Source organism: Microcaecilia unicolor, chromosome 5 (assembly GCF_901765095.1).
Source record: "Microcaecilia unicolor chromosome 5, aMicUni1.1, whole genome shotgun sequence".
Classification (NCBI taxonomy): domain Eukaryota; kingdom Metazoa; phylum Chordata; class Amphibia; order Gymnophiona; family Siphonopidae; genus Microcaecilia; species Microcaecilia unicolor.
The window spans coordinates 8060505-8077006 of record NC_044035.1 but is presented as its reverse complement, the minus strand read 5'-3'; the positions used below and the strand labels follow the sequence as shown (position 1 = coordinate 8077006).

Sequence of the window (16502 nt, the reverse complement as noted above, 5' to 3'; positions counted from 1 at the left end):
AGGGGGGTCCAGAGCCAAATCTATGGGGGCCCAGGCCCCACTTAGCTACGCCACTGGCCGCTATGTGTTTGTAGCTGTGGTCTTTGCCTTGGAGCAAAAGGCTATAGCTGAAAAAATCTGCGCAGTTAACATTTCTAACTAAGCGTATTCTTTAAGCAGCGCCTATATAGAATACGCTTAGTTGATATCCCAGCACCTAAAACTACGCGCCTCCATTTACGCCAACAAAAAGGTGGTGTAAATCCCTGCACATAGATTTATGCACTCTGCGCCATATTCTATCACATGTAAATTTTGGAACGCCTGCCTCCTCCCCCCCCCCCCCCCCCCCCCCATAGCCATTCCCCTGTTGAATTGCAACACATTACAATTTAGGTGCAGTTTATTACAGAATATGCTCAATGAGTTGTGTGTGTAATTCTAATTATTGCCAATTAGTGCATCTTATTGCTTGTTAAGTTTGGTTATCGATGCTGATTAGCTTGTAAAGCCAATTAAGTGCACTATTATAGAATACACCTGGATTTCAGCGCAGAACGTTTGGTGCGATATATAGAATCTGAGGGTAAATCACAGTACAAGACATCTGTCATGGCAGATCCTATTAGATTGTCTATTAGATTGTAAGCTCTTTGAGCAGGGACTCTCACAGATAGGCTGCAGAGAATACCTTCTCCTGCTTTAGACTTAGCCTGGCCTCAGAATGACATCCTATAGTATATCTCCTATCACCTTCTCCCACTACTCCAACCAGAGTTACACCTAATCACACTGACCACCCTTCAACATCTTCTGTCCTTCTGTGACTGTTCTCTTGTGCTTGACTGCTTAAATATTTTAAATTTAAATGCTTTACTTTTTGTCTATTAGATTGTAAGCTCTTTGAGCAGGGACTGTCTTTCTTCTGTGTTTGTACAGCGCTGCGTACACTTTGTAGCGCTCTAGAAATGTTAAATAGTAGTAGTAGTAGTAGGACTGTCTTTCTTCTATGTTAGTGCAGCGCTGCGTACGCCTTGTAGCGCTATAGAAATGCTAAATAGTAGTAGTAGTAGTCTCTTGTAACCAGAGCTAATGTTGTGATGTCATAATGCCTCAGGCCACCAATAAGAGCCAACCTCATCAGTGATGTCACAATGGCTTGATTGTCCTATACTTGGCTCACTTTTATTACATAGCTCTTTGAGCAGGGACTGTCTTTCTTCTATGTTTGTGCAACGCTGCGTACGCATTGTAGCGCTATAGAAATGCTAAATAGTAGTAATAGTAATGCTAAATAGTGGGCAGCGCCATATTACAATCAGGGGCGTAGCTAGGTGGGGCCACAGGGGCATGGGCCCCCACAGATTTACTCCTGGCCCTCTCTACTTTTGACACACACCCCCGTCATTTTTGACCCACCACTGCCGCAAAGTACCTTTGCTGGCGGGGGTCCCTAACCCCCGCCAGCCTTAGTCTTCTTCAGCGCCCGTCTCTGGCACGTTCGCTGATCTGTGCTGTGAGTCCTGGCGTCCAGCACGTCCTACACGTTCCTTTAAGTGAAACGCAGGATGTCGGGACTCACAGCACAGATCAGTTTGTGGTGGCTGCAGTGGTGGAGGTCGAAAGTGGTGGGGGGAGGGTTGGCTGGCTAAAATGTGCCCCCCCCCCACCTTGGGCTCTGGACCCCCCTCCCACCGAGGTCTGGCTATGCCCCTGATTACACTATAGCATGTTCTGGCTTCCTTTTCAATGTTAGCATAAGTACATAAGTTTTGCCTTGCTGGGACAGACTGATGGTCCATCAAGCCCAGCAGTGGCCAATCCAGGTCAAAAGTACCTGGCAGGATCCCAAAACAGTACAATACATTTTATGCTGCTTATTCTAGAAATAAGCAGTGGATTTTCCAAAAGTCCATTTTAATAATGGTCTATGAACTTTTCCTTTAGGAAGCCATCCAAACCTTTTTTAAACCCTGCTAAGCTAACTGCTTTTACTAAATTCTCTGGCAAAGAATTCCAGAGTTTAATTACATGTTGAGTGAAGAAAAAGTTTCTCTGATTCGTTTTAAATACTACATTGTAGCTTCATCGCATGCCCCCTAGTCCTAGTATTTTTCGAAAGAGTAAACAAGCGATTCACGTCTACCCGTTCCACTCCACTCATTATTTTATAGACCTCTATCGTATCTCCCCTCAGCCATAGTACAATATTATTATACAGTCAATCAACAGCAGCAGCTTCTATGCAGATAGTGCTGTAAGACTGAATACAGTGTATAAGTAGCTGTAACACTGTAAGACACAGAGGGGCATAATCGAACGAAAACATCTATCTCCATGGGCGTTTATCTCCGAGAACGGGTCCGTGAAGGGGCGGACCGAACCGTATTTTCGAAAAAAATAGACGTCCATGTTTTATTCGACAATTTGTGAGCTGGGCGTTTTTGTTTTTCAGTGATAATGGAAAATGAAAGCGCCCAGCTCAAAGACGAATAAATCCAAGGCATTTGTTCGTGGGAGGGGCCAGGATTCGTAGTGCACTGGTCCCCCTCACATGCCAGGACACCAACCGGGCACCCTAGGGGGCACTTTTACAAAAACAAAACAAATGGTAAAAGAGCTCCCAGGTGCATAGCACCCTTCCCTTGGGTGTTGAGCCCCCCAAATCCCCCTCAAAACCCACTGCCCACAAGTCTACACCATTACTATAGCCCTAAGGGGTGAAGGGGGGCACCTACATGTGGGTACAGTGGGTTTGGGGGGTTGGACGACTAATAAGCATTAAGCAGCACAATTGTAACAGGTAGGGGGGGATGGGCCTGGGTCCACCTGTCTGAAGTCCACTGCACCCCCTAACAACTGCTCCAGGGACCTGCATACTGCTGCCAGGGAGGTGGGTATGACATTTGAGGGTGAAAATAAAAAGTTGTGAAACATCATTTTTTTTGTGGTGGGAGGGGATTAGTGACCACTGGGGGAGTCAGGGGAGGTCATCCCTGATTCCCTCTGGTGGTAATCTGGTCATTTAGGGCACTTTTTGGGGCCTTATTTGTGAAAAAACAGGGTCCAGGAAAAGTGACCTAAATTCTAGCTACAAACGCATACTTTTTTTCCATTATCGGCGAAAGGCGCCCATCTCTGTTCGGGTGATAACCACGCCCAAGTCCCGCCTTCACCACGCCTCTGACACGCCCCCGTCAACTTTGTACGCTTCCGCGATGGAGTGCAGTTGAAAACGTCCAAGTTCGGCTTTCGATTATACCGCGTTATTCGTTTTTGGGAGATAAACGCCTATCTCCCGATTTAGGTCACAATATAGGCGTTTTTGTCTTTCGATTATAAGCTGAACAGTAAACTTTGTCTGTATAGCCCTGGTTTCTGTGTTAACCACATTATAATATACAGTGTGCCTTCAATTTATATCATGGCACAGAAAGTCAACACTTGTAATGTTGCATGTTTGGACTCGGTTCACATACAAGCACCACAAGTTTAACACACTGTGGAAAGCATACTTCTGACTGTAGTTTCTGGATAACTAGTGATCTAACACAGTCATGGATTTGGTAGTTTACTTTCTGGGTTAGCAGAACTATAAAATGCCACACAGTGTTGGTGGCTGTAGTTTCTGGGTTAGCTTACAACAGACTATACAGGTATTTGGTGGATATACTTTTTAGGTTAGCCACACCAAAACAAACTGCTCAGTAGTGGTAAATGTAGGTACTGGTGACTGTAGTTTCTGGGTTAGCTTACAACAGACTACAGAGGTAATTGGTGGATATATTTTGGGGGTTAGCAGCACCATAACAAGCTGCTCAGTAGTGGTAAATGTAGTTTCTGTTGAATCAGCATTATAACACCCTGCACTGTGTGTTGGCAGCTGTAGTTTCTGGGTTAACCGCTCTGTAACACATTGTACAGGTCCTGGTGGCTGTAGTTTCTGGGTTACTAGCACTATAACACACTGCACAGGTACCGGGCTAGGTTAACACTATATAGCACACTGTACTGGAAATGACGACTGTAGTTTCTGGACTAACAGAACTATAACACTGTACCGGGACCAGGACTGTAGTTCCTAGGTTAACAACACTACACCACACTGTACTGGAACCGGTGACTGAAGTTTCTGTGTTAGGAGCACCATCTAGCACCTTGTTCAAGTACTGGTGACTGTAGTTTCTGGGTTAACCGCTCTGTAACACATTGTACAGGTCCTGGTGACTGTACTTTCTGGGTTACCAGTGTTGTTGACTGTAGTTTCTAGGTCAGCATCCTCTCTCCTGCTGCAGCGGGCCCAGCGCTCCCCTCCAGTGCCGGTAGACTCCAGGATCCGCCTTTTGCCGACAGTCCCGGAGCTCCCCTGTAGCAGGGGGGCCTGCAAGAGCGACCAATCAGAGGGGGCGACAGCAGTGCGCGCCGGCTGTTTATGTCAGCCCAGCACTAATTAGGCTTCTGAACTAACAAATCGTTTGCACAAGTCGGGGGAGCCCAGCACATCCATGGATTGTCTTTGGATTTCCTGAGCCGCCTTTGCCCGCTAACTTTTGTGCAAAAAAAGAGCCTGCAGCAAGTTTTGGGGCGCTGGCCGGGCGCCGCAGCTCCGGTCCGGTGCTTTTGGCCGGCCACTGCGAGGGAATCAGAGCCCGGGACTGCACGGATTGCCCCGGCCGGGGACTCTTCGCCTCCTCGCCGGGGATCGGGGCCGGGGTGAGCCATGTTTCAGCCCACACCCAAGCGTTGCTTTACCATTGAATCTCTGGTGGCCAAAGACAACCCGTTGCCCGCCTCCCGCTCCGAGGAGCTGATCCGGCCGGCGGCTCTCAGCTATGCCAACTCCAGCACCATGAACCCTTTCCTCAACAGCTTCCACTCGTCGGCCAGGGGCGTCTACTCCAACCCGGACTTGGTGTTTGCAGAGGCCGTCTCGCACCCCCCAAACCCGGCTGTGCCGGTGCATCCGGTGCCCCCACCGCACGCCCTGGCAGCCCACCCCGCCTTGCCCACCACTCACTCTCCGCACCCGCTTTTTGCCTCTCAACAGAGGGACCCTTCAACGTTTTACCCCTGGTTAATACACAGGTACAGATACCTGGGGCACAGATTTCAAGGTACGTTGCCCTTTCGTTTTGGATGCTTTTCCTTTGTTTTGAAAATTGTGCCCATTTCGTCGTCTAAAGTTTGCAAAATGCAGTGAGGGTTTGTTTGGTTTTTTTTTGGCTTGAGAAAGAAGGAAAGAAAGTTGTGAATAATCGAACAGAATGGTAGTGAAAGCAGAGTCAGAGTGAGCAGCCTTGAAGGAAAGTCAGAGAAAGTTGTCGAGGTGAATTTTTATTTGGGAGAAATTTGCAGAACGACTCCAGAATTGGCTTCTGTAAAATTAATATCCTTCAGCAAAAATGTTGCCTAGCAGTAAAAACTTATTTATATTTTTAAAAAAGACGTTCAAAACATTTTTACGGGCCAAATGACTAAGGTAGTCTATAAAAAAAGGAGAAATATATTCTCTCTCCTTTGAACTGTGTACTTCCTGCTGCCTAAATGCTTAGATTCTTTAAAATAACCGCACAATTGTATTCTATGAATTAGAAAGAAATTAAAGCTAACCTTGCTTTTAAAAAACCAACACGTTTGCTTTGATGGAAGGCAAAAATAGTCAGCATAACTGTCCCAACACGCCTTTCCCAGACGCCCGAATTTCCGACCAAAAGTGAAAGTAAGATTTAAAGGAAAGGCGGAGGGGAAAATGCCCACTTCTGCCAACTAATTCTAATTGCCGTGAAATAAACACCGCCTGCTCCAGGAGAAAAGTATTTAAAAATTACAATTAAAACTTAGGGAAACGCTATTACAGTTTCCAATTTTGTTTTCTTCCATTTCTCTCAGATTTACCTCATTTTAAAATGGTCAGGATTTCTAGAGAATGAAAAAAAAAAACTTGACCGTCTAAAGTATAAAAATATTAGGAAAATGTCTTTCTTTTCGGGTTTTTTTTTCTCAATTCTTTTTTTTTTTTTTTTTAAGAAAAAGACAATCTCTTAACCTTTTTTCCCTGCACTGTTTTGGTTCCTGGTCACATCTCAAAAAAATAAAAAAACCCACACACATAAAACCGTGCAAACAATTCCTGCATATTTCCCCCAAATAATCGAAGCGTTAGAAACCTATAAAAAGCCAGCGTTGACGGGTTTTTTTTTCCAGGTTGTGCCCGGTGCCTCCTGAGAAAGTGACGGAAGAAATTATGAACTGAAAAAAAAAAATACATCTGTGACTGGAATCGATTAATATTATTTACAGTTCTCAGCTTGTAGGCTAGGAACAGCCGTGGCGAGCTGCAGATAGTGCAACAGAGCCAAGGGCTTGCAAGAAAGAAACCTCTTGAAACGGGAAAGTACGAATCTGGTTATTATTATTATTAACATTTGTATAGCGCTGCCAGACGCTGAACATCCAACACAGAGAGAGACAGTCCCTGCTCAAAAGAGCTTACAATCTAAAAAGAAGACAGACGGACAAAACAATTATGAAATGTGTTGGCTTTCCGGGAGGTGGTCGAGCAACTAGAAAAACGGGTCGTGCACAGTCTCCAGTTCTCTCTGGGAATCATGCAAGAAAGTTTGTGCCTTACGGTTTCCCCCCGATTTCTGGCCTTTGCTGAGAAACCAAATCCTGTTGAAACTCGAAGTGGCTGATAGATAGTTTGGAGAGGGTAATTAATAACATTTTATTATTTCGGTCTGCTCTGGTGGTTGCAAAACGCAATTTGGGGGTTTCAGGCAAGCTCAGAGCCAAAGACTGTGTGTTAGTTTATTTTCTGTCCTTGAGTTGACAGTTTTGTGAGGGTTTAACATTGTTTTTTTTTTTTTAAGACAAAAGCTGCTTTCTGTGAGGTCCATGTCCCCCCATAGGTGCAGGTTGCTATAGTCCAAACCTTTCCTCGATTGCTGATCACTGCTGGAACTTTATTACCAAAACACTGACTTTCTAGAATTTCACAGAATATGCACGGCAGAAAATTGTGATATGTTTATATATATCCCTGCAAATTTATAATTCATCTCGTAAGTGTACTTTTGTAAAATTCCCAAAAAATACTGACCTCCCAAAAAAAAATTATAAAAAGAGGTAATCTTACACTTCAGCGTATACACATGTTAATTATTTTCCGGTTGTGAACCGTGCTGGAATTTTTATTCATTTACTCATAACTGGGTTTAAAAAAAAATGTTTTGTGTTTGTTTTAACGTTTTTGTCTTATGTTAGCTTAGCTGAGGTTATACGGGCAAGAAGTGCCAGACCACAAATGTACACACAAAATTCATGCAGCCAGAGAGAAATATACGTTTCATCTGAAAATTTTCCTCCTACTTAAAGCCTCTGTGCTCCTTCTTAGGTAACGAAACGACTCCGGAAAGTTTCCTTTTGCACAATGCACTAGCCCGAAAACCTAAACGGATCCGCACAGCCTTCTCCCCTTCTCAGTTGCTCAGACTGGAACACGCCTTCGAGAAAAACCATTACGTGGTGGGAGCAGAAAGGAAGCAACTGGCCCACAGCCTCAGCCTCACGGAAACTCAGGTAGGAAAATCAGGGCTCCTGGTGGCTTTGCTTAATTAACGTAAAGAGGCTCCGTTAATGTAGCTGGAGTGGATAAAAAGCGCCGAGCTCCTTTTGACTTTGCATAATTTGCTTGTGCAAATTGTAAATAAATTGCTTTTCATTCAAAAAATGCAACGCGGTCCTGCTTTTTTTTCCCACCTTCCAGTGAACTTCTGGGTTATTTTTTCCCCCCCGCGGCTTTTTGTAGCCATCACGGTTAAAGAATCTGCTTTGTAAACGTATCATAGTTTTAGGTTTATAGAAGATACCTATAAAAGGAAATATGACGTGACATATTTATATATTTTGAGAGAAGACGACAAAAAATCTTTCCTTAGTGAAAATAATTTAAACCACCCCAAAAACTTTGGGCTATGGTGCAAAATATCCCTGGCATCCTTATCAACTGAAATTTCTCAGTAAGAAATTTAATGCCAATTCTTGGGAACATCGATATATTTCTTTAGCCCAGAGAAATGTTATGGATTGTGGCTGAATATGAGCGGAGGTGAAAATTGAAAATGCAGTCTGTTAACTTTGTCATTGAGGGTTATTTTAAGCAATGGAAAATGCTTATTTCCAGAGAAATAAAATATTTTGAAGTGAAGCCTTGAGGAACTGTTACGTCATATTTTAAGGGGCAGAAAATTTTTTGATGGAGTGGTTTCTTTGCTTTTATTTTTTTTTTTTGGGGGGGGGGGGTTCCCGCAAAGTGGAAGCTTTGGAGGTGTTTTGTTATGGGTGAAAAATGATTTCCCCCCCCCCCCCCTTATGTGTCCACTGCAGCGAAGGACCAGGGGCGCGCACACAGTAACCATTTCTATACGGATTAAGATGTAACATTTTTTGTGTGCAGGTTGGGGGAGGGGGCAAAGGGGGGGGGGTGAGTTTGCCAATCAATAAAGAGCTTGCACCTTTTGTTTTAGAATTGTCTCCCCAACAAAACCATAGAGCGGATCTTTACTTTTATGAGGTTTTTGGACTAAGAGGCTGGGCAGACTTCTTACCCGCAGGAAAGCTTTATTTAAGGTGGTCCTTTGTCCTGAGTGATTTCGATGCTGGCTTTGAGGCTTTTGTCCTGGTGTCAACCCCCAGATCTCTCCAAACGAGCTCTCCTTTGGAGACCAGCATGGAGGAATGAACCATCCTCCCCCCTCAATTAGCAAACTAAAAGCAAATTAAACTTACCCCTTGTTCCCGCTCAGCTTTTTAATGGGAGACTTTTTGCGGATAATATGAATTCTGTCTAAAATGGAGAAAGGCTGTCTGGCATCAGAGCCCTGGGTTCTGAAGGCGCACTGAAGCGGGCTGAAATTAAAACAGCTTATTAAAATGCCCCAGATCCCAAATGGCTTTACTTATCTGCCTGTTTCAGACCGAACCAGAGCTGCAACAGCTAAAATGATAAAAAAAAAAAAAAAAAAAAGCCGGGCTGTTTACATATGCTGCTATAGATGTTTGACCAGTTCCAGTGATTAAATGGCCCCACTTTCTCCCAGAAATCGATGATTTTTCACACAAAAAAATGTGGTTTGAGAAGTTTTTTTTTTGTTAAGGACCGGTGTATTAAAGGAATGTTTTCCAATTTATTTATGTCGAGCCAAAAACGAAAGAAAATGATTTCACGAACTTTCAGCTAATGCCAAATTAGGAATTAAAAAAAAACCCCAGTACTTTCCCCATAAATACGAGGCCGAAGAGACAAATTTGGAAAGGATTCGACGGGTTTCCTTTGGTTCATGGTCAGCTCTGAGTGACCGGAACTCTAAAATTAGTTTAGAAAACTTGTGCGGTATGACTTATATACGTATATATATATATTTTTTGTTTTCTAAAAGTTTTGATTTCAAATTGGCTGTCACGGAATCAGAGCATCCTTTTTTGAGATGTACTAAAAGTAATTGCAAATTTTTGGCTGCCACCTAAACCAGATTATTGGTTAAATCTGAAGAAGTCAAATGAATTTTTGCTCGTTTCTTGGGTTCTAGATTAAAAGGGGGGAGAGGGTTCCGCTGAGTTCGCCTGTAGTCTATTTATAATGAACCCCTTTTAAATTTTGTTTCAAGGAATAGCAGTAGCAATTGACTAATCCCCCAGTAGATGTAATATTTGTGCTTCACGTACTCAAATTTAAAGCTAGACTATATATATATATATCATATTTTCAAAGCACTTAGCCTTCCAAAGTTCCATAGAAACCTATGGAACTTTGGAAGGCTAAGTGCTTTGAAAATATGCATAGTCAGTCAGTCAGTCAGTCAGTTAGTTAGTTAGTTAGTTAGTTAGTTAATTCTTGATTAGGCACTTAATACTGGGCTGCTTTCTTTCTGACAGGTGAAAGTCTGGTTTCAGAACAGAAGGACAAAATTCAAGCGGCAGAAGTTGGAAGAAGAAGGGTCAGACTCGTCCCAGAAGAAAAAGGGAACCCATCACATTAACCGTTGGAGAATCGCCACCAAACAGGCCAGTCCGGAGGAAATAGACGTTACATCAGACGATTAGCTCAACGCCTGGCACTTAAGTGACTGTCACCAAACTACAGGAGGAGGAGGGGGGACTGCAAGGAGGTGAATGTTCTGGATCACTTACAGGGAGGAAGTGGCGGTGCTGGCCCTGGCTTTCGGGCCAAGAGGTGGCTGAGAAGCAGGGTCCAAAGGTGTTGTTGGCCCGTCCAGGGGGATCTGCCAGTCTAAAGCCAAACCACCCAGACCACACGATTGGCAGGTATTCTGTTTCTTGCAGTCCACTTTGAAACAAAGTGAAAGAGCACCTGATAGCTGGACCAGTGCCGTTTTCCGGGTTCGGTTCAGGCACAGATTTCACAAAATGCCAAAACTCGTCTCCCAACACCTGTTTAAAAAAACAAAACAAAACAACTCTATCTGCATGAAAATCCCAGGTGGGGCAAAGGGTTTTATGAAGAATTGCCACTCCTTTAAACGAAAAAGAAAAAAATCTTTCCCCCTTCCCTGAGACAGGTTCCCTGCGCTTTAAATTTTTAAGACTTTTTTTTTAATGTGCAGTCTGTAAGTTTTTTTTTTTTTTTAATGATAAACCTCTGACGTCAAAAGTGATCGTGGAGGGGAGAAACCATGATGTAATAGAGTCGAAGAGAAGCCCTGAAAGTTTTCGGGGGAGGGGGGAAGGACATTTTTGGGGTCTGACTTTTCCTGCGAAGTATTTTGGAGACATTCCCTTTTGGAGCGTTGTGAATCGAAAGGGGGCCACGGGTTCTGTGGGGGGGGGGGGGGTCTCCTTTCTATTCCTTGGCACATTTGACTCTGATCGTGGCCGGAAAAAGGACACAAGGCAAGAGTTTAAAACTGGGGCAGCCCAGTTCCTAGCACTGAGCTTATATTCCAAGATTATAGACTTAAACAAATTCCCTTAATGTGTTCTATACCGGAATGTAAATATTTTTGTGTTTGTGTTAATTTGTTAGGAATTCTAACACACTATATGCTTCCGAGAAGTGTCATTGTCAATATTTTGTCAATAAAGATTTATCAATATGCTGGCAGAGAAAAGTGAAGTCCTATTAAGCAAGCAGTAGTTTCAAAGTTCTGGAAATTACAGGCGAGTTGCTTTATATAGAGTAATATTTTTCAGTAATTTAGTTCAGAGTAGACGATATTTTGGGGGCCCCTTATTTATTTATTTATTTATTTATTGCATTTGTATCCCACATTTTCCCACCTATTTGCAGGCTCAATGTGGCTTACAGAGTTTGGTTATGACATAATCATTCCAGGATATCAGATATAAGAAGTATCTGTACAATTACAATTAGTAATGTTAAAGTAAGGGGCAAGAGAAGGAAGGTGTTAAGCAGGATAGTGTAGAAGGTGGCCTTTAATAACTGGGTGGGTTGGTGAGGTAGTTTTGTAAAGTTATTTTTCTCTGATGATTTTTTCCCCCCCGTTTTGGGCCTGTGGGCAAAATCGCTGTAAAAACAGGACGAGGTCGTGCTCTGTATTGGGGTGGGGCCCTGCGCAGCAGTTGTCCGCGCAAAATGATATTATTCTACAATTAGGCATATTTTCAAAGCACTTTGGGAGGCTAAGTTCAATAGGTTTCTATGGAACTTTGGGAGGCTAAAGTGTCCCTTCAGTTTAATCATATTTATAAGATATTCGCTGTGCATGCCACCAAGGGTGAAAGACGAATTGGAATTAAAACGACCACGGTGCATCGTGGGGCCAATAATATTTAATTTATATATTTTTTTGAAATTGGGTGATATTAATGTAGTCCTTTCTAATGTCCCAGGCCGAAGTGGCCCCCTTGAAAGATAATAATTGATTTTTTCTCGGATCGACGATCTCTAAATTCAGATAGTGACAAGGGTTTGCTCTGTTTTAGGTGGGGGGTGATGCGTCCGCTATTTTTAAAGCTTTTAAAAATACCTTTTTTTTTTTAACCTGTAAATTATGCGCTGCCCTAGATAATATTTCGGGAACATCCGGCTGCTTTTGGATTACGTTTCAAGAGCTACAAAAGACACCCCAACTCCGGTAATAACCAAATACAGAGAAAAGCAGTAGGCATCTTCTGAATATCTGAATCAACTTCTCTCTAAGAAGTTAATTATTTATTGGTCAAGATGTTTAAAAGCATCTCCCCCTTCCCCCCCCGCTGGTGACAAGATAAGCTTGGGTGGCGCACCTCAGAATTCGTTGTTAGAAGGTAAAGGGAGAATAAACCCTAAAGAAAGTGAAACTTCTGAACATTAAAGTAAGAAGTTGTAAGCGGTGCTTGAAGAACTTGGGCTGCTTTTCCGGGGGGGGGGGGGGGGGGCATGCGGTTGCCTCTTCATGCTTCATTTGCTCCTTATCCCGATAGACTGAATTAATCAGTTGTATTTCCATTGATAGAGGAGCCCCGTCTGCTGTGTTCCAGCTACAAAGCAATCCTGCAGGCTTTTGTCACTGTGCAAATCAGTTCAGGCAATTATCAATGGCAGGAATATGAAGGGGAGAGGGGAGGCACTGCCCGGTGCTTTCCTTTTAATCTCTTAATCCGTGGATGCAGGGGGGCTGGTTGGACATAATTTCGGACTATCTTGACTACCCTTTACACTGTGATAAGGCGAAGTTACAACGAAAAAGGAAGAAAGAACGGGCTTTTTTTTTTAAATTTTGTTTTGTTAAACTCTCTGCCATTCCATACACGTGTTGGCCATATATACAGGGTGCTTATAGGGTAATTATTTTAAATGTAAATTCAAAGTAGCTCTGGTGTTTTTTGTGTGACGTTTGATGTCTATTAGTATTTCAAGGTGAGAGGTAGAGCAGAAAAAGCTCCACCAGGCACAGCCGAAAAGTTCTGGGTACTGGGACCCACCAATGTAGTAGCCCAGGCAAATCTCTGCTTTTATAACGTGGCCGAAATTTTCAAGGTGAACGGGCTGCTTTTTCCCCTGAGCCTACTTGCCTTTGACAAGCCAACAGAAAAGGGCCGCTTTTGGTATTTAACAATTATAGTCAAGGAGCCTTTTTCTTCCCCCCCCCCCCCCACCACGTTAACTTCAAAAAGATGCAAAATGAAATCATAAAACAGATTTCCCCATAAACAGTAGAGGCTGAGCTTTCTCGGGCTAGTTTAGTCTCTCGATTGGAAGGCTTAATTTTGCAGGATCTCTACTTGCACCAAAAGGAAAATAAAAAAATAAATTCAAGCGCCCTACGCAGACTAACACCAATAAAATCTTCAGAGAATACTATTAGCTTTGAAAAAAAGAAAAAGAAAAACCTAAAAGCTTTATTACAAACCGGGCTTTGAAAATCGGGGGGATTAGTAGACTGAAAGGGTCCCAGAACGCTAAGAACAATGGGGTCCATGCTAATGAGGTTAATGTCTTTTGTATCTCAGGCCTGCAGAACTTCATTGCTCTCCTATCTTAGGCTGCACCGAGCAGCCGATCCACGCTAGCATTTTCCCTTCCTGGCCTAAAGAAGGATTTCGTAGCAGGCTCTGTTCAAACTAGATAATTATATCTTTTCAAGTCGGAATTAATGGTAAAAGAAAGTAAAGCCAGGGCGGCTAGCCTTGATCCATTGCAAACTAATTTGGGGGCTATTTCTAACCTCCCCCTGGCCCCTCCGCATCAATGGCCGGGGCACTTACTTTGCTCGGGGCCCTCATTTACCTTAATAATTCAACTCCTAAAGTGCCCAGATTAGACTCCAATGCCCTACACGGCATTTTAAATCTAAATATTGTGGAGGCTGGGAGTTAGGCGTTTGAAAGAGGCTTTCAGAGCATTTTGGTCTTGGGGAGGGGAGGGGGTGCATCAGTTCAATTCTTGGTGTAGCAGAATGTGTTGGGGTTTTTTTTTCCTTTAATTCTTAGAATGGTTTAAAATGACTCTTTCTTTCCGTACTAGATTTTATATACAACTAGATTGAACGTGTAAAGCGTTTCAGGGGTGCAAGGGGAGGAAACGTATAAATTCCTTATTCACAAACAGAAACTGGGAGATCCCACCATCTCTTCCAGGCTCTTAGATGCTGGGGAGGGCCGAGAGAGAGAGAGAGAGCCAGGGTTGAGCATGTATGAGAATATGTTACTCTATGGTACAGCATTTAACCCATTTATTGTATTCATAACTATATACAGTGATTACAATGGCATTGGATAGAATATGCTTATTTTTAATACTATAGAGAAAGATTGGAGATGAGGCATTTAATGGAGGAAGATGACACGTTAACATTTCACCGGGGCAGCTGATCAGAATGGATATAGTGATTTAAAATCTTATTTTCCATATGGCTATAATTTAGGATATCACGGTGACACTGTAAAAAAAAAAAAAGTCCCTAAAGGCTGAGCCATTTCTCTGGTTATAACTGCTGGCAACCTATAGAGATCAAAGTTAACTTCATTCAAGTATAGTTCCATACTATTAAAGATTTATTACAATTGTAGGTATTTGAATAATTCTCATCTACTCTTAAGGGGGGGGGGGGGGGGAGCTTGCGGTGCTCCTGCCCTGGAGCTGGGGGCTCCCTGTGCGGTTCCTGTCAGAAGCTGGGTCTCTGACTGCTTTTGGGTATCTAGAATACATTTATACTCTTTTTTCTCTCCTGTCCCCCCCCCCCCCCCCCCCCCAGTGCCAATACCCCCACTGTGGTAATATTGTGCGTTGATGCCCACAGATAAGGCGCTTGCTGTCTGTATTTCTTACATATGCGCATATCCGCATATTTGTAGGTATTCACTGCTTTTATTTGTATCAATAAATATCCCAGGGTGTCAGTTTTCATGTAATTGTTCTTAGAATATACCCACGCGGTGCAGATTTGTACGTGAGCATTTGTGTATCTCTGGGTGGGTATTTGTGTGGGTTCTTGAGTGTCTTCATTCCTATAAATTGCACAGTTCAGATTTGATCGTGAATTGCACTATTTGTTTTTTAAATGTGTGTGAAAGTGAATTGAATAAGCACTCAAGTACCTAAAACGTGCCCTTTGGTCCAGGCTAACCCGGTGCACTTTTGCAAGCAGCCCCTCTCTTTAATTTCCTTTAGAAATACATTTATTAGAGCAATTAAGCCCTGATTTATAACCGTTCAACTGGAGGGAAATTAGCAGTCTTGATTAGGTAAACACATGGGAATGTGGTCAAGAGGAAACAGGGGAAGGAATGATAGACTTGTACCGATCTGATGCCTGATAGACGCCCAAAGCTCTTAATTGAGAAGCTCCCTCCTCCCCCCGCCCCCCCCCCCCGTATCAACCTCCCGCCACCCTATTAGATGCTGAGCTAATACATCAATCGATTTGCTCGACCCACTAGCCCGCTGCGAACTGCGAGGGCTGACCCTGGCAGCAGCCCTGCCTTATACCTTAGCCTTGGAAAGACAGGCCGTGCTCCCCCCGCCCAAGAGTCAAAGGATCGGTCATCGGCACCTCTGGCTTGCCCTTTCAAAACCAAGTTCTCGCCTGTTGCACGGAGAAGAAGCAGGCTGCAGATGTCAAAAGCCTTCCCGCCAGGCTCCAGCCCTCATCTTTGCTTCCGACAGAGCTGCAATTGTGCGGGGGCTCCCCGGATATTAATGACCCCCCCCCCCCCCGCTTTTCGTTTTTCCTAAGCTCCTTCGTCCATCCGTTCGGTTTCCCATTGTATTTTGATGTTGCTTTCATGCTTGCTCTCCCACCAGTAACTGCGGGAAGAGCGTCTACCGGCATTCGGAATGCAGAAAAGCCATCCGGAGGAGGCCTGCACGCGCGTAACTCTTTCTGACAAGACTCCTGCAAAGTCTGCTGGGATTCTTTTTTTTAAATTTGTTTAGATGGAGGTTATAGAATAGCCAATACAACCATCCAGTGTTCCCTGGGCAGGACAGGTATTGCTAAATCTTGAAATATTTTTTTTTTCGTTTCCTTTGATAACGTGCACGTAATCACCTTTTCCCAGCCTGATACCCGGAAGAGCCCCTAAAAAATACCTGGTGGAACTGTCAGGAAAGTACTTTGCCGGTGCTAAATCGCTAAACGTTTAATTAAAGCGGAAAATTCCAAGCCTCGGTGTAAAAAAAAAAGGGTGGCTTGGCTGCCACCCCCCCAGCGGTATTCTTTACACGTGAATTAAATTCAATCCTCTCAGCCCCGGATTGTGTAGTCGCAGGTGCTGTCAGAGACTGGCGCCGGGAAGGACAAAGAGAGAGTTCCTGTAACAGCCCATTACTGCAGGCAGATCCGGCCATATTCCACAGGATTTCTGCTGCAGGGAACATGGGGAATGATATCGCTGTCCCCCCCCCCCCCCCCCCATTAAAACAAAAATCACTGGAAAGAGAACTTCAGAGTTCTTTGCAAAGAAGTAACCGCACAATTTGGATTCGGATTTGTGCGTGGAAGGGCAGGCGGCGTTTTAATCCGGACACGCTCCGCTTTCTTCCAGTCGGACGGTCTCCT

At 43.8% G+C, this 16502-nt stretch overlaps 1 protein-coding gene across 2 annotated transcripts; it reads left to right on the top strand.

Moving 5' to 3' along the window:
• Positions 1 to 4455: 4455 nt before the first annotated feature.
• On the top strand, positions 4456 to 10763 carry EMX2 (empty spiracles homeobox 2). 2 transcript variants are annotated; one of them, XM_030204744.1, is made up of 3 exons: positions 4456 to 5093; positions 7376 to 7560; positions 9916 to 10763. In XM_030204744.1, exons 1-3 carry the CDS (start codon positions 4700 to 4702, stop codon positions 10081 to 10083), a joined length of 747 nt encoding a protein of 248 aa, XP_030060604.1. In that variant the 5' UTR covers positions 4456 to 4699; the 3' UTR covers positions 10084 to 10763. The 2 variants fall into 2 exon arrangements, with proteins under 2 accessions (XP_030060604.1, XP_030060606.1); XM_030204746.1 differs by lacking the exon at positions 7376 to 7560.
• Positions 10764 to 16502: the final 5739 nt, after the last annotated feature.